Here is a 24,664-nt window from a genome sequence, read left to right as displayed (position 1 = left end):
AACAATGTGAAAAATGTGTCAAAGAGGAACTTCCTCTTCTTTTTTCTTTCATTTTGCCGTCACACAAATAAGACAATGAGTGACTTTGAGTGTGTGATTCTGACAAGTGATGACAGCTACATTACTAACAAAGCTGCTTTTTAACCTTACACAATGCGGCGTCATTCATTTATTAGCTGTTGGCTCATATTTGTTTTTATGAAAGCGTAATTTTGTTCAGAGTAGATTTTTATCTGTGCTATTTTTTAATAAGATGTTCCTCTCTGTGTTCTGTACTGACTGATAAAGAACTAAGATGTTATCTGTACAATTGCTCAATTAAGTCAGCGATGGCGTATGTTGGAGTAGTTTTTGTTGCCTAAAGTCTAACCTTGATGCAGGAATTTAGGCCGTTTCAAAGTGTTTTAAGAACGCGCCATGTTGTGTGTCTGTAGCTTTAATGCTAATGAGCTGTGTTTGTCTCCTGTTGCAATATTGTGTACTTTTATCCACCTTTGCAACTTAAAAGACGCCACATATTGCATGCAAAGGGTTGGAATTGGGGGTTAAATCACCAAAATGTATTCCCGGGCGTGGCCACCGCTGTTGCCCACTGCTCCCCTCACCTCCCAGGGGGTGATCAAGGGTGATGGGTCAAATGCAGAGGACACATTTCACCACACCTAGTGTGTGTGTGTGTGTGTGTGTGACAAGCATTGCTACTTTAACTTTAACTTTTAGCATATTAGCCAAAGAAAAACTAAACGATGGAACTTACAGGTCCCACGCAGAGGTGGGTAGAGTAGCCAGAAATTGTACTCAAGTAAGAGTACTGTTACTTTAGAGATTTATTACTCAAGTAAAAGTAAGGAGTAGTCACCCAATTATTTACTTGAGTAAAAGTAAAAAGTATGTTGTGGAAAAATTACTCAAGTACTGAGTAACTGATGAGTAACCTGTTCGTTTAATGATGACGGCAACAAATAATGCACAAAAACATAAAAATAGCAATGAGCAAATTCAGAGCCAGGAATATCTCCTAAGCAACTAAAACAATAATATATATTAAATAATAATACATTAAAATTAAAATTAAAATTAGGGCAAATTGAGCCACAATAACTTAACAGCACCATAGGCTCAGTTAAAAGAGATTACAAAGGAAAATAACAAGTTAGCCTTTACGCAAACCATAAACTGATAGGTGTGGGCTGCACCTGGGAACACACTGTGCACTTCTGATTGGTGTTTCTATGCATGTGTGTGTGTGTGTGTCTGTCTATGAGGCTACAGTGCGTTAATAAATGTCCCCACACGATGTACATTTGACAGTGATTCATAGCAGGGAAGCTGACATCAGCCTACGGTGACAGCCAAAATATCTACTAACGTTACTTACCGCCATGTGCTTCCTCAAATTTGACGTTGAGTTCATGTAAACTTAAGCTTGTTGCCGCTGAAACTTTATGTGCAGTTAATCACGTGACCGCCTGGCTCTGTTTGATTGGTGAAACGGAGTCAAACGTCACCAGTGACTGTATTTGATTGGTGAAACGGAGTCAAACGTCACCAGTGACTGCATTTGATTGGTGAAACGGAGTCAAACGTCACGAGTGACTGCATTTGATTGGTGAAACGGAGTCAAACGTCACCAGTGACTGTATTTGATTGGTGAAACGGAGTCAAACGTCACCAGTGACTGTATTTGATTGGTGAAACGGAGTCAAACGTCACCAGTGACTGCATTTGATTGGTGAAACGGAGTCAAACGTCACCAGTGACTGCATTTGATTGGTGAAACGGAGTCAAACGTCACCAGTGACTGTATTTGATTGGTGAAACGGAGTCAAACGTCACCAGTGACTGTATTTGATTGGTGAAACGGAGTCAAACGTCACCAGTGACTGCATTTGATTGGTGACACAGAGTCAAACGTCACCAGTGACTATTTGATTGGTGAAACGGAGTCAAACGTCACCAGTGACTGTATTTGATTGGTGAAACGGAGTCAAACGTCACCAGTGACTGTATTTGATTGGTGAAACGGAGTCAAACGTCACCAGTGACTGCATTTGATTGGTGACACAGAGTCAAACGTCACCAGTGACTGTATTTGATTGGTGAAACGGAGTCAAACGTCACCAGTGACTGTATTTGATTGGTGAAACGGAGTCAAACGTCACCAGTGACTGCATTTGATTGGTGAAACTGAGTCAAACGTCACCAGTGACTGCATTTGATTGGTGAAACGGAGTCAAACGTCACCAGTGACTGCATTTGATTGGTGACACAGAGTCAAACGTCACCAGTGACTGTATTTGATTGGTGAAACGGAGTCAAACGTCACCAGTGACTGTATTTGATTGGTGAAACGGAGTCAAACGTCACCAGTGACTGTATTTGATTGGTGAAACGGAGTCAAACGTCACCAGTGACTGCATTTGATTGGTGACACAGAGTCAAACGTCACCAGTGACTATTTGATTGGTGAAACGGAGTCAAACGTCACCAGTGACTGTATTTGATTGGTGAAACGGAGTCAAACGTCACCAGTGACTGTATTTGATTGGTGAAACGGAGTCAAACGTCACCAGTGACTGCATTTGATTGGTGACACAGAGTCAAACGTCACCAGTGACTGTATTTGATTGGTGAAACGGAGTCAAACGTCACCAGTGACTGTATTTGATTGGTGAAACGGAGTCAAAAGTCACCAGTGACTGCATTTGATTGGTGAAACTGAGTCAAACGTCACCAGTGACTGTATTTGATTGGTGAAACGGAGTCAAACGTCACCAGTGACTGTATTTGATTGGTGAAACGGAGTCAAACGTCACCAGTGACTGCATTTGATTGGTGAAACGGAGTCAAACGTCACCAGTGACTGCATTTGATTGGTGAAACGGAGTCAAACGTCACCAGTGACTGCATTTGATTGGTGACACAGAGTCAAACGTCACCAGTGACTGTATTTGATTGGTGAAACGGAGTCAAACGTCACCAGTGACTGTATTTGATTGGTGAAACTGAGTCAAACGTCACCAGTGACTGTGTTTGATTGGTGAAACGGAGTCAAACGTCACCAGTGACTATTTGATTGGTGAAACGGAGTCAAACGTCACCAGTGACTGCATTTGATTGGTGACACAGAGTCAAACGTCACCAGTGACTGTATTTGATTGGTGAAACGGAGTCAAACGTCACCAGTGACTGTATTTGATTGGTGAAACGCAGGCATGCGATAGATCCTACTTTGAAGGTCTGTCTGACAAAGCAAAACAAACAAAGCGTGCATTAACAGATGGATAAAAATCAGTAGCAAGCTGAATGTAGATAAAAGTAGCGGAGTAAAAGTAGCGTTTCTTCTCTATAAATATACTCAAGTAAAAGTAAAAGTATGTTGCATTAAAACTACTCTTAGAAGTACAATTTATCCCAAAGGTTACTCAAGTAGATGTAACGGAGTAAAGGTAGCGCGTTACTACCCACCTCTGGTCCCACGCCTGTAAGCTGACTGAAGGATGAGCTTCAGACTGTATTTTGAAGATGTGTAGTGAAGCCTGCTATCTTTGGTGTAACTTCATGATGGCACAAAAAGTGGCAACTTTAAAAGCATTTTAGCGACAGATTTTTCTCACGCGTGATGAAATTGAGGTGACATACGTTCATGCAACACAGTCTTTATGACTTAGGTGAGGTGACATACGTTCATGCAACTATGAGTTAGGTGAGGTGACATACGTTCATGCAACTATGAGTTAGGTGAGGTGACATACGTTCATGCAACTATGAGTTAGGTGAGGTGACATACGTTCATGCAACTATGAGTTAGGTGAGGTGACATACGTTCATGCAACTATGAGTTAGGTGAGGTGACATACGTTCATGCAACTATGAGTTAGGTGAGGTGACATACGTTCATGCAACTATGAGTTAGGTGAGGTGACATACGTTCATGCAACTATGAGTTAGGTGAGGTGACATACGTTCATGCAACTATGAGTTAGGTGAGGTGACATACGTTCATGCAACTATGAGTTAGGTGAGGTGACATACGTTCATGCAACTATGAGTTAGGTGAGGTGACATATGTTCATGCAACACATGCTTTATGACTTAGAGGGGAAAAAAAGAGTGTGGTGGTAAAAAAGCGACAGACGAGAGACAGGAAGTGAGTCTGTGGTGGAGACAGTTCACTATCGGGTCCGTCTGGCAGCCCAACCCTGTTCCTCTTCTCATCGCACCTACGACAACCTTCTTCTTTTTCTCTTTCTGTCACTTCCTGTGTGGCCTTTCAGTGCAAAGGTCACGACATCTGCATCGACATGCGCTATAAAAGCATGTGTGAGCGTGACCTTTGCCAATTAGCTGTGATCAAGTGTGACAAACGACATCATCAGAAGTGGAATCGACCGGCTTATCGGTGAAGGAAATGCCACGCCGACGTTTATCGATGACGGAATGAAGGCGGCGCTCGTTAACCTCGTCGGACCGCGCTGAGCAAACCCCAAAGACTCAGCACATGTTGATGGATGACAGCATGAGAGCATGAGAGCATGAGAGCATGAGAGCAGGAGAGGAGCAGACCTTGTATCGCCTCCGCCTGTTGTTACTGACTTAGGTTATACTGCCCCCTGCTGGCATCATTCTACACTGCACATAAAGCAGCACTCTAACTTTGATCTTAACATCATTTTTTTAAATACATTATTTAAATTAATTCATTGTGTTGTTTTTGGTATTTTAGTATTTGTTCATAGCATCTTTCATCAGATAAAAAAAAGTTCATTGTTTCTTTTTTAAGTCTTTGATTACTGTATTATCAAATAATGTATATATATGTAATATAATAATAAATATATATATAATAATATATTATAATTATATTATTATTATATAATATAATATTAATATATTATTATATCATAATATAATAATATATATAATGTATATATATCACTGTAAAATTATTTTTAACATATTTTTACTGAATCTTTTAAGCATGTTTATTTGATCTGTTATAGTGTTTTATTTTTTCCTCCAAATTTTAATTTGTTAGTTTAATGTAATATGGATATTTGTTGTTAGCATATTTGCCTATATTTTTTTATACAATATTCCTAGCTATTTATGTCTTACATTTAATTTCTATGTTTTTGGAATATTTTTAAGTAACCAAATTAATTGTAATTTTTTAAATTAATTTTATTATTCACTATATAATTATCTGCAGTAACTGTAATATGGATATTTGTTGTTAGCATATTTGCCTATATTTATTCATACAATATTCCTCGCTATTTATGTCTTACATTTAATTTCTATGTTTTTGGAATATGTTTAAGTAACCAAATGAATTGTAATTTTTTTAATTAATTTTATTATTCACTATATAATTATCCGTTGTATTTGCTCACAGCATATTTAATTGTTTTTGTTAGTTTAATTTGTTAGTTTACTGTAATATGGATATTCGTTGTTAGCATATTTGCCTGTATTTATTTATACAATATTCCTAGCTATTTATGTCTTACATTTAATTTCTATGTTTTTGGAATATTTTTAAGTAACCAAATTAATTGTAATTTTTTAAATTAATTTTATTATTCACTATATAATTATCCGCTGTATTTGCTCACAGCATATTTAATTTTTTTTGTTAGTTTAATTTGTTAGTTTACTGTTGTATGGATATTTGTTGTTAGCATATTTGCCTGTATTTATTTTTACATTATTCCTAGCTATTAATGTCTTACATTTCATTTCTATGTTTTTGGAATAATTTTAAGTAACCAAACTAATTGTAATTCTTTTAATTAATTGTATTATTCACTATATAATTATCCGCTGTATTTGCTCACAGCATATTTAATTGTTTTTGTTAGTTTAATTTGTTAGTTGACTGTTGTATGGATATTTGTTGTTAGCATATTTGCCTATATTTATTCATACAATATTCCAAGCTATTTATGTCTTACATTTCATTTCTATGTTTTTGGAATATTTTTAAGTAACCAAATTAATTGTAATTTTTTTAATTAATTTTATTATTCACTATATAATTATACGCAGTATTTGCTCACAGCATATTTTGTTGTTGTTAGTTTACTGTAATATGGATATTTGTTGTTAGCATGTTTGCCTGTATTTATTTATACAATATTCCTAGCTATTTATGTCTTACATTTCATTTCTATGTTTTTGGAATAATTTTAAGTAACCAAATTAATTGCAATTTTTTAAATTAATTTTATTATTCACTATATAATTATCCGCAGTATTTGCTCACAGCATATTTTGTTGTTGTTAGTTTACTGTAATATGGATATTTGTTGTTAGCATATTTGCCTATATTTATTCATACAATATTCCTCGCTATTTATGTCTTACATTTAATTTTTATGTTTTTGGAATATTTTTAAGTAACCAAATTAATTGTAATTTTTAAAATTAATTTTATTATTCACTATATAATTATCCGCTGTATTTGCTCACAGCATATTTAATTTGTTTTGTTAGTTTAATTTGTTAGTTTACTGTAATATGGATATTTGTTGTTAGCATATTTGCCTATAATTATTCATACAATATTCCTACCTATTTATGTCTTACATTTAATTTCTATGTTTTTGGAATATTTTTAAGTAACCAAATGAATTGTAATTTTTTTAATTAATTGTATTATTCACTATATAATTATCCGTTGTATTTGCTCACAGCATATTTAATTGTTTTTGTTAGTTTAATTTGTTAGTTGACTGTAATATGGATATTTGTTGTTAGCATATTTGCCTGTATTTATTCATACAATATTCCTAGCTATTTATGTCTTACATTTCATTTCTATGTTTTTGGAATATTTTTAAGTAACCAAATGAATTGTAATTTTTTAAATTAATTGTATTATTCACTATATAATTATCCGCAGTATTTGCTCACAGCATATTTTGTTGTTGTTAGTTTACTGTAATATGGATATTTGTTGTTAGCATATTTGCCTATATTTATTCATACAATATTCCTCGCTATTTATGTCTTACATTTAATTTCTATGTTTTTGGAATATTTTTAAGTAACCAAATTAATTGTAATTTTTTAAATACATTTTATTATTCACTATATAATTATCCGCAGTATTTGCTCACAGCATTTTTTCTTATTTGTTGTTAGTTTACTGTAATATGGATATTTGTTGTTAGCATATTTGCCTATATTTATTTATACAATATTCCTAGCTATTTATGTCTTACATTTATTTTCTATGTTTTTGGAATATTTTTAAGTAACCAAATGAATTGTATTTTTTTAAATTAATTGTATTATTCACTATATAATTATCCGTTGTATTTGCTCACAGCATATTTAATTGTTTTTGTTAGTTTAATTTGTTAGTTGACTGTAATATGGATATTTGTTAGCATATTTGCCTATATTTATTTATACAATATTCCTCGCTATTTATGTCTTACATTTAATTTCTGTTTTTGGAATATTTTTAAGTAACCAAATTAATTGTAATTTTTTGAATTAATTTTATTATTCACTATATAATTATCCGCAGTATTTGCTCACAGCATTTTTTCTTATTTGTTGTTAGTTTACTGTAATATGGATATTTGTTGTTAGCATATTTGCCTATATTTATTCATACAATATTCCTAGCTATTTATGTCTTACATTTCATTTCTATGTTTTTGGAATATTTTTAAGTAATCAAATTAATTGTAATTATTTTAATTAATTTTATTATTCACTATATAATTATCCACAGTATTTGCTCACAGCATATTTTGTTGTTGTTGTTAGTTTACTGTAATATGGATATTTGTTGTTAGCATATTTGCCTATATTTATTCATACAATATTCCTCGCTATTTATGTCTTACATTTAATTTCTATGTTTTTGGAATATTTTTAAGTAACCAAACTAATTGTAATTTTTTTAATTAATTTTATTATTCACTATATAATTATCCGCAGGATTTGCTCACAGCATTTTTTCTTATTTGTTGTTAGTTTATTGTAATATGGATATTTGTTGTTAGCATATTTGCCTATATTTATTCATACAATATTCCTAGCTATTCATGTCTTACATTTAATTTATATGTTTTTGGAATTTTTTTATGTAACCAAATGAATTGTAATTGTTTAAATTAATTTTATTATTCACTATAAAATTATCCTCTATTTGCTCACAGCATATTTAATTTTTTTTGTTAGTTTAATTTGTTAGTTTACTGTTGTATGGATATTTGATGTTAGCATATTTGCCTATATTTATTTATACAATATTCCTCGCTATTTATGTCTAAACATTTAATTTCTATGTTTTTGGAATATTTTTAAGTAACTAAATGAATTGTAATTTTTTTAATTAATTTTATTATTCACTATATAATTATCCGTTGTATTTGCTCACAGCATATTTAATTGTTTTTGTTAGTTTAATTTGTTAGTTTACTGTAATATGGATATTTGTTGTTAGCATATTTGCCTATATTTATTCATACAATATTCCTCGCTATTTATGTCTTACATTTAATTTCTATGTTTTTGGAATATTTTTAAGTAACCAAATTAATTGTAATTTTTTAAATTAATTTTATTATTCACTATATAATTATCCGCAGTATTTGCTCACAGCATATTTTGTTGTTGTTGTTAGTTTACTGTAATATGGATATTTGTTGTTAGCATATTTGCCTGTATTTATTTATACAATATTCCTAGTTATTTATGTCTTACATTTAATTTCTATGTTTTTGGAATATTTTTAAGTAACCAAATGAATTGTAATTTTTTTAATTAATTGTATTATTCACTATATAATTATCCGTTGTATTTGCTCACAGCATATTTAATTGTTTTTGTTAGTTTAATTTGTTAGTTTACTGTAATATGGATATTTGTTGTTAGCATATTTGCCTATATTTATTCATACAATATTCCTCGCTATTTATGTCTTACATTTAATTTCTATGTTTTTGGAATATTTTTAAGTAACCAAATGAATTGTAATTTTTTTAATTAATTGTATTATTCACTATATAATTATCCGTTGTATTTGCTCACAGCATATTTAATTGTTTTTGTTAGTTTAATTTGTTAGTTGACTGTAATATGGATATTTGTTGTTAGCATATTTGCCTATATTTATTTATACAATATTCCTCGCTATTTATGTCTTACATTTCATTTCTATGTTTTTGGAATATTTTTAAGTAACCAAATTAATTGTAATTTTTTTAATTAATTTTATTATTCACTATATAATTATCCGCAGTATTTGCTCACAGCATATTTTGTTGTTGTTGTTAGTTTACTGTATTATGGATATTTGTTGTTAGCATATTTGCCTGTATTTATTTATACAATATTCCTAGCTATTTATGTCTTACATTTAATTTCTATGTTTTTGGAATATTTTTAAGTAACCAAATTAATTGTAATTTTTTTAATTAATTTTATTATTCACTATAACATTATCTTCTATTTGCTCACAGCATATTTAATTTTTTTTGTTAGTTTAATTTGTTAGTTTACTGTTGTATGGATATTTGTTGTTAGCATATTTGCCTATATTTATTCATACAATATTCCTAGCTATTTATGTCTTCCATTTAATTTCTATGTTTTTGGAATATTTTTAAGTAACCAAATGAATTGTAATTTTTTTAATTAATTGTATTATTCACTATATAATTATCCGCAGTATTTGCTCACAGCATTTTTTCTTATTTGTTGTTAGTTTACTGTAATATGGATATTTGTTGTTAGCATATTTGCCTATATTTATTCATACAATATTCCTAGCTATTTATGTCTTACATTTCATTTCTATGTTTTTGGAATATTTTTAAGTAACCAAATGAATTGTAATTTTTTAAATTAATTTTATTATTCACTATATAATTATCCGCTGTATTTGCTCACAGCATATTTAATTTTTTTTTGTTAGTTTAATTTGTTAGTTTACTGTAATATGGATATTTGTTGTTAGCATATTTGCCTATATTTATTTATACAATATTCCTCGCTATTTATGTCTTACATTTAATTTCCATGTTTTTGGAATATTTTTAAGTAACCAAATGAATTGTAATTTTTTTAATTAATGTTATTATTCACTATAAAATTATTCTCTATTTGCTCACAGCATATTTAATTTTTTTTGTTAGTTTAATTTTTTTGTTTACTGTTGTATGGATATTTGTTGTTAGCATATTTGCCTATATTTATTTATACAATATTCCTAGCTATTTATGTCTTACATTTAATTTCTATGTTTTTGGAATATTTTTAAGTAACCAAATTAATTGTAATTTTTTAAATTAATTTTATTATTCACTATATAATTATCCGCAGTATTTGCTCACAGCATATTTTGTTGTTGTTGTTAGTTTACTGTAATATGGATGTTTGTTGTTAGCATATTTGCCTATATTTATTTATACAATATTCCTCGCTATTTATGTCTTACATTTAATTTCTATGTTTTTGGAATATTTTTAAGTAACCAAATGAATTGTAATTTTTTTAATTAATTTTATTATTCACTATATAATTATCCGCAGTATTTGCTCACAGCATATTTTGTTGTTGTTGTTAGTTTACTGTAATATGGATAATTGTTGTTAGCATATTTGCCTGTATTTATTCATACAATATTCCTCGCTATTTATGTCTTACATTTAATTTCTATGTTTTTGGAATATTTTTAAGTAACCAAATTAATTGTAATTTTTTTAATTAATTTTATTATTCACTATATAATTATCCGCAGTATTTGCTCACAGCATATTTTGTTGTTGTTGTTAGTTGACTGTAATATGGATGTTTGTTGTTAGCATATTTGCCTATATTTATTTATACAATATTCCTTGCTATTTATGTCTTACATTTAATTTCTATGTTTTTGGAATATTTTTAAGTAACCAAATGAATTGTAATTTTTTTAATTAATTTTATTATTCACTATATAATTATCCGCAGTATTTGCTCACAGCATATTTTGTTGTTGTTGTTAGTTTACTGTAATATGGATATTTGTTGTTAGCATATTTGCCTGTATTTATTTATACAATATTCCTCGCTATTTATGTCTTACATTTAATTTCTATGTTTTTGGAATATTTTTAAGTAACCAAATGAATTGTAATTTTTTAAATTAATTTTATTATTCAATATATAATTATCCGTTGTATTTGCTCACAGCATATTTAAATGTTTTTGTTAGTTTAATTTGTTAGTTTACTGTAATATGGATATTTGTTGTTAGCATATTTGCCTGTATTTATTTATACAATATTCCTAGCTATTTATGTCTTACATTTAATTTCTATGTTTTTGGAATATTTTTAAGTAACCAAATGAATTGTAATTTTTTAAATTAATTTTATTATTCACTATATAATTATCCGCAGTATTTGCTCACAGCATATTTTGTTGTTGTTGTTAGTTTACTGTAATATGGATATTTGTTGTTAGCATATTTGCCTATATTTATTTATACAATATTCCTAGCTATTTATGTCTTTCATTTAATTTCTATGTTTTTGGAATATTTTTAAGTAACCAAATGAATTGTAATTTTTTAATTAATTGTATTATTCACTATATAATTATCCGCTGTATTTGCTCACAGCATATTTAATTTTTTTTTTGTTAGTTTAATTTGTTAGTTTACTGTTGTATGGATATTTGTTGTTAGCATATTTGCTTGTATTTATTTATACAATATCCCTAGCTATTTATGTCTTACATTTAATTTTTATATTTTTGGAATATTTTTGAGTAACCAAATGAATTGTAATTTTTTTAATTAATTGTATTATTCACTATATAATTATCCGTTGTATTTGCTCACAGCATATTTAATTGTTTTTGTTAGTTTAATTTGTTAGTTGACTGTAATATGGATATTTGTTGTTAGCATATTTGCCTATATTTATTCATACAATATTCCTAGCTATTTACGTCTTACATTTCATTTCTATGTTTTTGGAATATTTTTAAGTAACCAAATGAATTGTAATTTTTTTAAATTAATTTTATTATTCACTATATAATTATCCGCAGTATTTGCTCACAGCATATTTTGTTGTTGTTGTTAGTTTACTGTAATATGGATATTTGTTGTTAGCATATTGCCTATATTTATTTATACAATATTCCTCGCTATTTATGTCTTACATTTAATTTCTATGTTTTTGGAATATTTTTGAGTAACCAAATGAATTGTAATTTTTTTTATTAATTTTATTATTCACTATATAATTATCCGTTGTATTTGCTCACAGCATATTTAATTGTTTTTGTTAGTTTAATTTGTTAGTTGACTGTAATATGGATATTTGTTGTTAGCATATTTGCCTATATTTATTCATACAATATTCCTCGCTATTTATGTCTTACATTTAATTTCTATGTTTTTGGAATATTTTTAAGTAACCAAATTAATTGTAATGTTTTTAATTAATTTTATTATTCACTATATAATTATCCGCAGTATTTGCTCACAGCATTTTTTCTTATTTGTTGTTAGTTTACTGTAATATGGATATTTGTTCACAGCATATTTGCCTATATTTATTTATACAATATTCCTAGCTATTTATGTCTTACATTTCATTTCTATGTTTTTGGAATATTTTTAAGTAACTAAATGAATTGTAATTTTTTAAATTAATTTTATTATTCACTATATAATTATCCGCAGTATTTGCTCACAGCATATTTTGTTGTTGTTGTTAGTTGACTGTAATATGGATATTTGTTGTTAGCATATTTGCCTATATTTATTTATACAATATTCCTCGCTATTTATGTCTAAACATTTAATTTCTATGTTTTTGGAATATTTTTAAGTAACTAAATGAATTGTATTTTTTTTAATTAATTGTATTATTCACTATATAATTATCCGTTGTATTTGCTCACAGCATATTTAATTGTTTTTGTTAGTTTAATTTGTTAGTTGACTGTAATATGGATATTTGTTGTTAGCATATTTGCCTGTATTTATTTATACAATATTCTTAGCTATTTATGTCTTACATTTAATTTCTATGTTTTTGGAATATTTTTAAGTAACCAAATGAATTGTAATTTTTTTAATTAATTTTATTATTCACTATATAATTATCCGCTGTATTTGCTCACAGCATATTTTGTTGTTGTTGTTAGTTTACTGTAATATGGATATTTGTTGTTCGCATATTTGCCTATATTTATTCATACAATATTCCTAGCTATTTATGTCTTACATTTAATTTCTATGTTTTTGGAATATTTTTAAGTAACCAAATGAATTGTAATTTTTTAAATTAATTTTATTATTCACTATATAATAATCCTCTATTTGCTCACAGCATATTTAATTTTTTTTGTTAGTTTAATTTGTTAGTTTACTGTTGTATGGATATTTGTTGTTAGCATATTTGCCTATATTTATTTATACAATATTCCTCGCTATTTATGTCTTACATTTAATTTCTATGTTTTTGGAATATTTTTAAGTAACCAAATGAATTGTAATTTTTTTTATTAATTGTATTATTCACTATATAATTATCCGTTGTATTTGCTCACAGCATATTTATTTGTTTTTGTTAGTTTAATTTGTTAGTTGACTGTAATATGGATATTTGTTAGCATATTTGCCTGTATTTATTTATACAATATTCCTAGCTATTTATGTCTTACATTTAATTTCTATGTTTTTGGAATATTTTTAAGTAACCAAATGAATTGTAATTTTTAAAATTAATTTTATTATTCACTATATAATTATCCGCAGTATTTGCTCACAGCATATTTTGTTGTTGTTGTTAGTTTACTGTAATATGGATATTTGTTGTTAGCATATTTGCCTGTATTTATTTATACAATACTCCTAGCTATTTATGTCTTACATTTAATTTCTATGTTTTTGGAATATTTTTAAGTAACCAAATGAATTGTAATTTTTAAAATTAATTTTATTATTCACTATATAATTATCCGTTGTATTTGCTCACAGCATATTTAATTTGTTTTGTTAGTTTAATTTGTTAGTTGACTGTAATATGGATATTTGTTGTTAGCATATTTGCCTATATTTATTCATACAATACTCCTAGCTATTTATGTCTTACATTTAATTTCTATGTTTTTGGAATATTTTTAAGTAACCAAACTAATTGTAATTTTTTTAAATTAATTTTATTATTCACTATATAATTATCCGCAGTATTTGCTCACAGCATTTTTTCTTATTTGTTGTTAGTTTACTGTAATATGGATATTTGTTGTTAGCATACTTGCCTGTATTTATTTATACAATATTCCTCGCTATTTATGTCTTACATTTAATTTCTATGTTTTTGGAATATTTTTAAGTAACCAAATTAATTGTAATTTTTTAAATTAATTTTATTATTTACTACATAATTATCCGCAGTATTTGCTCACAGCATATTTTGTTGTTGTTGTTAGTTGACTGTAATATGGATATTTGTTGTTAGCATATTTGCCTATATTTATTCATACAATATTCCTCGCTATTTATGTCTTACATTTAATTTCTATGTTTTTGGAATATTTTTAAGTAACCAAATGAATTGTAATTTTTAAAATTAATTTTATTATTCACTATATAATTATCCGTTGTATTTGCTCACAGCATATTTTGTTGTTGTTGTTAGTTTAATTTGTTAGTTGACTGTAATATGGATATTTGTTGTTAGCATATTTGCCTATATTTATTCATACAATATTCCTAGCTATTTATGTCTTACATTTAATTTCTATGTTTTTGGAATATTTTTAAGTAACCAAATTAATTGTAATTTTTTTAATTAATTTTATTATTCACTATATAATTATCCGCAGTATTTGCTCCCAGCATATTTTGTTGTTGTTGTTAGTTTACTGTAATATGGATATTTGTTGTTAGCATATTTGCTTATATTTATTTATACAATATTCCTCGCTATTTATGTCTTACATTTCATTTTTATGTTTTTGGAATATTTTTAAGTAACCAAATGAATTGTAATTTTTTAAATTAATTGTATTATTCACTATATAATTATCCTCAGTATTTGCTCACAGCATATTTTGTTGTTGTTGTTAGTTTACTGTAATATGGATATTTGTTGTTAGCATATTTGCCTATATTTATTTATACAATATTCCTAGCTATTTATGTCTTACATTTAATTTCTATGTTTTTGGAATATTTTTAAGTAACCAAATGAATTGTAATTTTTTTAATTAATTTTATTATTCACTATATAATTATCCGCAGTATTTGCTCACAGCATATTTTGTTGTTGTTGTTAGTTTACTGTAATATGGATATTTGTTGTTAGCATATTTGCCTATATTTATTTATACAATATTCCTCGCTATTTATGTCTTACATTTAATTTCTATGTTTTTGGAATATTTTTAAGTAACCAAATGAATTGTAATTTTTTTAATTAATTGTATTATTCACTATATAATTATCCGCAGTGTTTGCTCACAGCATATTTAATTGTTTTTGTTAGTTTAATTTGTTAGTTGACTGTAATATGGATATTTGTTGTTAGCATATTTGCTTATATTTATTTATACAATATTCCTAGCTATTTATGTCTTACATTTAATTTCTATGTTTTTGGAATATTTTTAAGTAACCAAATTAATTGTAATTTTTTTAATTAATTTTATTATTCACTATATAATTATCCGCAGTATTTGCTCACAGCATTTTTTCTTATTTGTTGTTAGTTTACTGTAATATGGATATTTGTTGTTAGCATATTTGCCTATATTTATTTATACAATATTCCTCGCTATTTATGTCTTACATTTAATTTCTATGTTTTTGGAATATTTTTAAGTAACCAAATGAATTGTAATTTTTTTTTGATAAATTTTATTATTCACTATATAATTATCCGCTGTATTTGCTCACAGCATATTAAATTTTTTTTTGTTAGTTTAATTTGTTAGTTTACTGTTGTATGGATATCTGTTGTTAGCATATTTGCTTATATTTATTTATACAATATTCCTAGCTATTTATGTCTTACATTTAAATTCTATATTTTTGGAATATTTTTAAGTAGCCAAATGAATTGTATTTTTTGTAAATTAATTTTATTATTCATTATATAATTATCCACTGCATTTGCTAACAACATATTTATTTTCACATAGAGGATCTTTGAATAGTGTTTTTGTCATATAGAGGATCTTTGACTAGTGTTTTTGTCACATAGAGGATCTTTGACTAGTGTTTTTGTCACATAGAGGATCTTTGACTAGTGTTTTTGTCACATAGAGGATCTTTGACTAGTGTTTTTGTCACATGGAGGATCTTTGACTAGTGTTTTTGTCACATAGAGGATCTTTGACTAGTGTTTTTGTCACATAGAGGATCTTTGACTAATGTTTTTGTCACATAGAGGATCTTTGACTAGTGTTTTTGTCACATAGAGGATCTTTGACTAGTGTTTTTGTCACATAGAGGATCTTTGACTAATGTTTTTGTCACAGAGAGGATCTTTGACTAGTGTTTTTGTCACATAGAGGATCTTTGACTAGTGTTTTTGTCACATGGAGGATCTTTGACTAGTGTCTTTGTCATATGGAGGATCTTTGACTAGTGTCTTTGTCATATAGAGGATCTTTGACTAGTGTTTTTGTCACATAGAGGATCTTTGACTAGTGTTTTTGTCACATAGAGGATCTTTGACTAGTGTTTTTGTCACATAGAGGATCTTTGACTAGTGTTTTTGTCACATAGAGGATCTTTGACTAGTGTTTTTGTCACATAGAGGATCTTTGACTAGTGTTTTTGTCACATGGAGGATCTTTGACTAGTGTTTTTGTCACATAGAGGATCTTTGACTAGTGTTTTTGTCACATAGAGGATCTTTGACTAGTGTTTTTGTCACATAGAGGATCTTTGACTAATGTTTTTGTCACATAGAGGATCTTTGACTAGTGTTTTTGTCACATAGAGGATCTTTGACTAGTGTTTTTGTCACATGGAGGATCTTTGACTAGTGTCTTTGTCATATGGAGGATCTTTGACTAGTGTCTTTGTCATATAGAGGATCTTTGACTAGTGTTTTTGTCACATAGAGGACCTTTGACTAGTGTTTTTGTCACATAGAGGATCTTTGACTAGTGTTTTTGTCACATAGAGGATCTTTGACTAGTGTTTTTGTCACATAGAGGATCTTTGACTAGTGTTTTTGTCATATAGAGGATCTTTGACTAATGTTTTTGTCACATAGAGGATCTTTGACTAATGTTTTTGTCACATAGAGGACCTTTGACTAGTGTTTTTGTCACATAGAGGACCTTTGACTAGTGTTTTTGTCACATAGAGGATCTTTGACTAGTGTTTTTGTCACATAGAGGATCTTTGACTAGTGTTTTTGTCATATAGAGGATCTTTGACTAGTGTCTTTGTCTTATAGAGTATCTTTGACTAGTGTCTTTGCATTTAAAATATATATCAGTATGTGGAATTAAATTATGGAATGGATTAAGCAAAGAAATGAAACAAAGCAGCAATATGATTCAGTTTAAGAGACTGTTCAAACTTAAAGTGTTCACAAAGTACAGAACAAGAATTATGATGAACATCTTGAACCCTTATTGAGACAAATATTATTTATGTAATTAATATGTGTTTGCTAACTATGGTATATTATTTATTTGTTCACTGTTCTGTTACAAAAAACAAGGAAATTGGATAAAATGACTATGGTATGAAAAGGGGTAAAATTAAATAAACTCTGCTTCTTCCGACTCCTTTTCGGACATGCTGTAATGTAACAACTGGAAATGTGTGATGAATTGCGTTTTATTCCAAATAAACTGAAACTGAACTGAAGATCTTTTTTTCTTAATTTTTTTTTTTATTTTTTAATTAAATGTATTTATTCTTAATTAAATTTTTTCTTGTGAGCATTTTTACCTGATTAAAAAAAACATCAAAATCGATTAATTGGGTCATTTTTAAACATTTTATTCCTAATGTTCTACAAATGTTTCATCATATTTAATTTTTTTTTTATTTTGAATTTTTTTTTTTTTTTAAACCTGCACGATTAATTATTTAAATTAGAACGTTAACAATATAGTGAATAAAATATTGGAAAAATAATGATAAACAAATAAACATGTATTAAATCTAAAATAAATACATTTATGTGATATATTATACCACCCTCGGCCGAGAGCTGGTGGGCGGCCGAGGGTGGAGTCGGCTCTCTTGGTTGCTTTGTTGGGTCTGCTCCTCCCACCCTAGCAGACAATGGCATGGAACACCCCAGAAGCCACCACAGTATATATGTTTTTGTTGTTGTTTTACTTTTGTGGCTGTGTGTAGAAGTGGCTCTGCTCTTTTAATGTCCTTTGATGTTTCCCTCTTACACACATGTTTATGTGTGCTATGGCTATGAGGTTTTTTTCCTTGGCCTCAGTCTGGACCCCCTCTCCAGGGGCCCAGACTCATTTCTTTTTTTCCTCACCAACCCCCCAATTCCAGCAATTACCTGTTTCTCACCTTTTTTGTAAGGGGCGTTGGAAGTTGGCAGATCCGTCAGCGATCCCGTCCTGTCTCCCTGTAATGTTTAATTCTGTTCTGTCTCCCTGTAATGTTTGTCTGATCTTGAATGGGATTGTGCGGAAAATCTTAATTTCCCCTCGGGGATTAATAAAGTCTTTCTGATTATGATCTGATTATGATTCTGATATGTTTTTAAACAAAACAAATACAGTGGGGCAAAAAAGTATTTAGTCAGCCACCGATTGTGCAAGTTCTCCCACTTAAAATGATGACAGAGGTCTGTAATTTTCATCATAGGTACACTTCCACTGTGAGAGACAGAATGTGAAAAGAAAATCCAGGAATTCACATTGTAGGAATTTTACAGAATTTATTTGTAAATTATGGTGGAAAATAAGTATTTGGTCACTTCAAACAAGGAAGATCTCTGGCTCTCACAGACCTGTAACTTCTTCTTTAAGAAGCTCTTCTGTCCTCCACTCGTTACCTGTATTAATTAATAAACCTGTTTGAACTGGTTATCTGTATAAAAGACACCTGTCCACAGCCTCAAACAGTCAGACTCCAAACTCCACTATGGCCAAGACCAAAGAGCTGTCGAAGGACACCAGGAAAAGAATTGTAGACCTGCACCAGACTGTGAAGAGTGAATCTACAATAGGCAAGCAGCTTGGTGTGAAAAAATCAACTGTGGGAGCAATTATCAGAAAATGGAAGACATACAAGACCACTGATAATCTCCCTCGATCTGGGGCTCCACGCAAGATCTCATCCCGTGGGGTCAAAATGATCATGAGAACGGTGAGCAAAAATCCCAGAACCACACGGGGGGACCTGGTGAGTGACCTGCAGAGAGCTGGGACCAAAGTAACAAAGGTTACCATCAGTAACACACTACGCCGACAGGGAATCAAATCCTGCAGTGCCAGACGTGTCCCCCTGCTTAAGCCAGTGCATGTCCAGGCCCGTCTGAAGTTTGCCAGAGAGCACATGGACGATACAGCAGAGGATTGGTAGATTGTCATGTGGTCAGATGAAACCAAAATAGAACTTTTTGGTATAAACTCAACTCGTCGTGTTTGGAGGAAGAAGAATACTGAGTTGCATCCCAAGAACACCATACCTACTGTGAAGCATGGGGGTGGAAACATCATGCTTTGGGGATGTTTTTCTGCTAAAGGGACAGGCCGACTGATCCGTGTTAAGGAAAGGATGAATGGGGCCATGTATCGTGAGATTTTGAGCCAAAACCTCCTTCCATCAGTGAGAGCTTTGAAGATGAAAGCTTCCAGCATGACAATGATCCCAAACACACCGCCCGGGCAACGAAGGAGTGGCTCCGTAAGAAGCATTTGAAAGTCCTGGAATGGCCTAGACAGTCTCCAGACCTCAACCCCATAGAAAATCTGTGGAGGGAGTTGAAAGTCCGTGTTGCTCGGCGACAGCCCCCAAAACATCACTGCTCTCGAGAAGATCTGCATGGAGGAATGGGCCAAAATACCAACTACTGTGTGTGCAAACCTGGTAAAGACCTATAGTAATCGTTTGACCTCTGTTATTGCCAACCAAGGTTATATTACAAAGTATTGAGTTGAATTTTTGTTCTTGACCAAATACTTATTTTCCACCAAAATGTACAAATAAATTCTTTAAAAATCCTACAATGTGAATTCCTGGATTTTTTTTCTTCACATTTTGTCTCTCACAGTTGAAGTGTACCTATGATGAAAATGACAGACCTCTGTCATCATTTTAAGTGGGAGAACTTGCACAATTAGTGGCTGACTAAATACGTTTTTTTGCCCCACCATAAATACAATAATGTAACTTCTGGTAACTCGTAGTTTCCCCCCCCCTCATCTCTTCTCGTCTTCCAGTTCCATGTCACCGTTCAGTATTGACAGCATACGTCGCCCACGGCGGTCGGAGTCGCCCGATTCGAAAAAGAGGCGAATCCACAGATGCGACTTTGAGGGCTGCAATAAGGTTTACACCAAAAGCTCCCATTTAAAAGCACATCGGAGGACACACACAGGTGAGTGGCTTCTAAACCGGGATATTCCGAAACCAGGCAATCCAACTGATATTGCATCGTATTGATAATTGGATGTCTTTCCCAGGAGAAAAGCCTTACAAATGCACCTGGGACGGCTGCACGTGGAAGTTCGCCCGCTCCGACGAGCTGACCCGACATTACCGCAAGCACACCGGGGTGAAGCCCTTCAAGTGTGCGGACTGTGACCGCAGCTTCTCCAGGTCGGACCACTTGGCTCTGCACCGACGCCGACACATGCTGGTGTGAGCCCCACCCTCAATGCAGCTGCCGGGGGAGCGGGATCTCCCTGGGAATGTTTTTCAGCAGGCCTGGATGCAGCACATCCAACACACATCCAGAGAGAGAGAAAGAGAGCACAAAACAGGGTCAATTTGGACTTGGAAGGAACATCAGGATCTTTTAATTGTTCTGAAGCAGCACTGTTTTGTAAATGTTTCGCTTTGATTATTTCCGGCTGCTTTTACAGCATTTATAATGTGAAAGACCCCCCCCCGGTTTTTTCTCTCCACGCTGGCTCTTTTCAAGCAGATTGGACGTTTGGCCAGCAGAGGGCGCCACTGGATGACAGAAGCAGCCCACAGTGGAGACCACCCTTTCAACTGGTCCTGGCCCATGAGACCACCCTTTCAGCTGGTCCTGGCCTGGCCCATGAGACCACCCTTTCAACTGGTCCTGGCCTGGCCCATGAGACCACCCTTTCAACTGGTCCTGGCCCATGAGACCACCCTTTCAGCTGGTCCTGGCCTGGCCCATGAGCAGCACAAAGCCATCAGTGAGCAGGAAGGTGGGTTCACTCGCAGATATCCTCTTTTTTTCTTAAAGGTGGACCTTTTTAGTGCTGTGATTAGCAATCAGATCCGTGGAAAAAAACAAAAGTGCAATCTCACCAGGTCATGTTTCTTTCTTGAAATTGCTCCCCCTCGTGAACAGAGAACTTTGAAAACAATCAAGAGAATATTTACCGCCACAGAGGCACCTTAAGGACTCTTTTGCTTTTTCTTCTTCTTCTTCTACTCTCAGCCCAGGTTTGGAATTTAGTCGTTTTTGGGGTTTTTTTTTGTTTTTTTTGCACAGCAGCACTTGACTGTAGGCTGGCTGAAGTGTTACAAAGAAGGCGGCACACAAGTGAATACAGACGAGCAATACTTTCTGAACACCGAGCTCCGCCCTCTTTGCGTCCTTTTTTGATGTCAAGATTTTTGCTCCGCCCTCGGCTCGGTTTTTTTGCTCATTTCATCCAACGTCAACACACTTTTGTCAAGTCTGGATTTTTGATACATTTTTGGTTGTGGTGTACTTTGTTTTTGCGGCACAAAACAGTACGTGGGGGGCCCTCGGGGGGGGGGGGGGGTCAGATATGCTACTGCTCGCTCCAGAAACAAACAAAACCTCAGAGAAACTTACCAAAAGCCCCCTCAAAAAATGACAAATGCTCAACGTTTACGACACCAAGTCAAAAGTTTGGAGACACCTCCCCATTCAATAGCATGAGCAAGTGGGTCGAAGCCTTTGACTGGTCCTGTGTCGTAATCATAACAATAATACGTATTGATCAATTACAGTGGAAACTCTTAAGGCTTGTATCTCCTAACAATTTATCCCCCGTAGGAACGCAATTAGTCTGTTCCGGTGTCAATTGTAGCCTATAAATGTTTAAAGTAACATTTGAGCATCTTTAATTGACAAAAAGTCTCCAGTATGATAACAATCAGTATAGCAGCAAGCTCGCGAACGGAACAAGGGATGTGAGGAAACCTAAAAAGAAATAGTAATAATAACCAAAATAAATAACCCCCAAAATGTATCACGCTTTTTTTTTTACTGAACCTCTGAGTTTTCTGTTCAAATTTTGCATCATTCAAAAAAATTACTTAATATTATCAATAATAATAATGGCATTTAGGTAGGAGGGGACGTTATTCAGAATGACCTCTTACATACACTACTGTAATGCTCTCACATATACAACTGAAATGTTTTTCTCACACACACACTACTGAAACACTCTTATACACACTACTGAAATGCTCTCACATAAACAACTGAAATATTTTTCTCACACACACTCTATGGAAACACTCTTATACACTACTGAAATGCTCTCACATAAACAACTGAAATCTTTTTCTCACACACACACTACTGAAACACTCTTATACACAATACTAAAATGCTCTCACATACATACATATTTCAGTAGTGTATGTGAGAGCATTTCAGTAGTGTACGTGAGGGCATTTCAGTAGTGTACGTTAGAGCATTTCAGTAGTGTGTATAAGAGTGTTTCAGTAGTGCGTGAGAGAGAAAAACATTTCAGTTGTTTATGTGAGAGCATTTCAGTAGTGTGTATAAGAGTGTTTCAGTAGTGTGTGTGTGAGAAAAACATTTCAGTTGTTTATGTGAGAGCATTTCAGTAGTGTGTATAAGAGTGTTTCAGTAGTGTGTGAGAGAATAACATTTCAGTTGTGTATGTGAGAGCATTTCAGTAGTGTACGTGAGGGCATTTCAGTAGTGTACGTTAGAGCATTTCAGTAGTGTGTATAAGAGTGTTTCAGTAGTGCGTGAGAGAGAAAAACATTTCAGTTGTTTATGTGAGAGCATTTCAGTAGTGTGTATAAGAGTGTTTCAGTAGTGTGTGTGTGAGAAAAACATTTCAGTTGTTTATGTGAGAGCATTTCAGTAGTGTGTATAAGAGTGTTTCAGTAGTGTGTATAAGAGTGTTTAATTAGTGTGTGTGTGAGAGAAAAACATTTCAGTTGTGCACGTGAGAGCATTTCAGTAGTGTCTATAAGAGTGTTTCAGTAGTGTGTGAGAGAATAACATTTCAGTTGTGTATGTGAGAGCATTTCAGTAGTGTGTATAAGAGTGTTTCTGTAGTGTGTGTGTGAGAAAAATATTTCAGTTGTGTACGTGAGAGCATTTCAGTAGTGTGTATAAGAGTGTTTCAGTAGTGTGTGTGTGAGAAAAAGATTTCAGTTGTTTATGAGAGCATTTCAGTAGTGTGTATAAGAGTGTTTCCGTAGTGTGTGTGTGAGAAAAAGATTTCAGTTGTTTATGTGCAAGCATTTCAGTAGTGTGTATAAGAGTGTTTCAGTAGTGTGTGTGTGAGAAAAAGATTTCAGTTGTTTATGTGAGAGCATTTCAGTAGTGTGTATAAGAGTGTTTCAGTAGTGTAGTGAGAGAAAAACATTTCAGTTGTGTACGTGAGAGCATTTCAGTAGTGTCTATAAGAGTGTTTCAGTAGTGTGTGTGAGAGAATAACATTTCAGTTGTGTACCTGAGAGCATTTCAGTAGTGTGTATAAGAGTGTTTCAGTAGTGTGTGTGTGAGAAAAAGATTTCAGTTGTTTATGTGAGAGCATTTCAGTAGTGTGTATAAGAGTGTTTCAGTAGTGTGTGTGTGAGAAAAAGATTTCAGTTGTTTATGTGAGAGCATTTCAGTAGTGTGTATAAGAGTGTTTCAGTAGTGTAGTGAGAGAAAAACATTTCTGTTGTGTACGTGAGAGCATTTCAGTAGTGTCTATAAGAATGTTTCAGTAGTGTGTGTGAGAGAATAACATTTCAGTTGTGTACCTGAGAGCATTTCAGTAGTGTCTATAAGAGTGTTTCAGTAGTGTGTGTGTGAGAAAAATATTTCAGTTGTTTATGTGAGAGCATTTCAGTAGTGTGTATAAGAGTGTTTCAGTAGTGTGTGTGTGAGAAAAAGATTTCAGTTGTTTATGTGAGAGCATTTCAGTAGTGTGTATAAGAGTGTTTCAGTAGTGTGTGTGTGAGAAAAACATTTCAGTTGTGTACGTGAGAGCTTTTCAGTAGTGTGTATAAGAGTGTTTCAGTAGTGCGTGAGAGAGAAAAACATTTCAGTTGTTTATGTGAGAGCATTTCAGTAGTGTGTATAAGAGTGTTTCAGTAGTGTGTGTGTGTGAGAAAAACATTTCAGTTGTTTATGTGAGAGCATTTCAGTAGTGTGCATAAGAGTGTTTCAGTAGTGTGTGTGAGAGAATAACATTTCAGTTGTGTATGTGAGAGCATTTCAGTAGTGTACGTTAGAGCATTTCAGTAGTGTGGATAAGA

The 24,664-nt window shown here is 31.8% G+C and overlaps 1 protein-coding gene across 1 annotated transcript in view; it reads left to right on the top strand.

Moving 5' to 3' along the window:
- Positions 1-21,241, top strand: part of klf12b (Kruppel like factor 12b) — a 91,802-nt gene extending 70,561 nt beyond the window's left edge. The window contains exons 4-5 of the mRNA XM_072914541.1: positions 20,416-20,573; positions 20,659-21,241. Coding sequence (XP_072770642.1) covers positions 20,416-20,573; positions 20,659-20,840 — 340 coding nt within the window. The 3' untranslated portion in view covers positions 20,841-21,241. The remainder of the gene's footprint in view (positions 1-20,415; positions 20,574-20,658) is intronic.
- Positions 21,242-24,664: the final 3,423 nt, after the last annotated feature.

The sequence above is a fragment of the Nerophis lumbriciformis genome, linkage group LG13 (genome assembly GCF_033978685.3).
Source record: "Nerophis lumbriciformis linkage group LG13, RoL_Nlum_v2.1, whole genome shotgun sequence".
NCBI lineage: Eukaryota > Metazoa > Chordata > Actinopteri > Syngnathiformes > Syngnathidae > Nerophis > Nerophis lumbriciformis.
The sequence above is the reverse complement of the archived record's forward strand: the minus strand, read 5'-3'. Positions and strand labels throughout refer to the sequence as shown.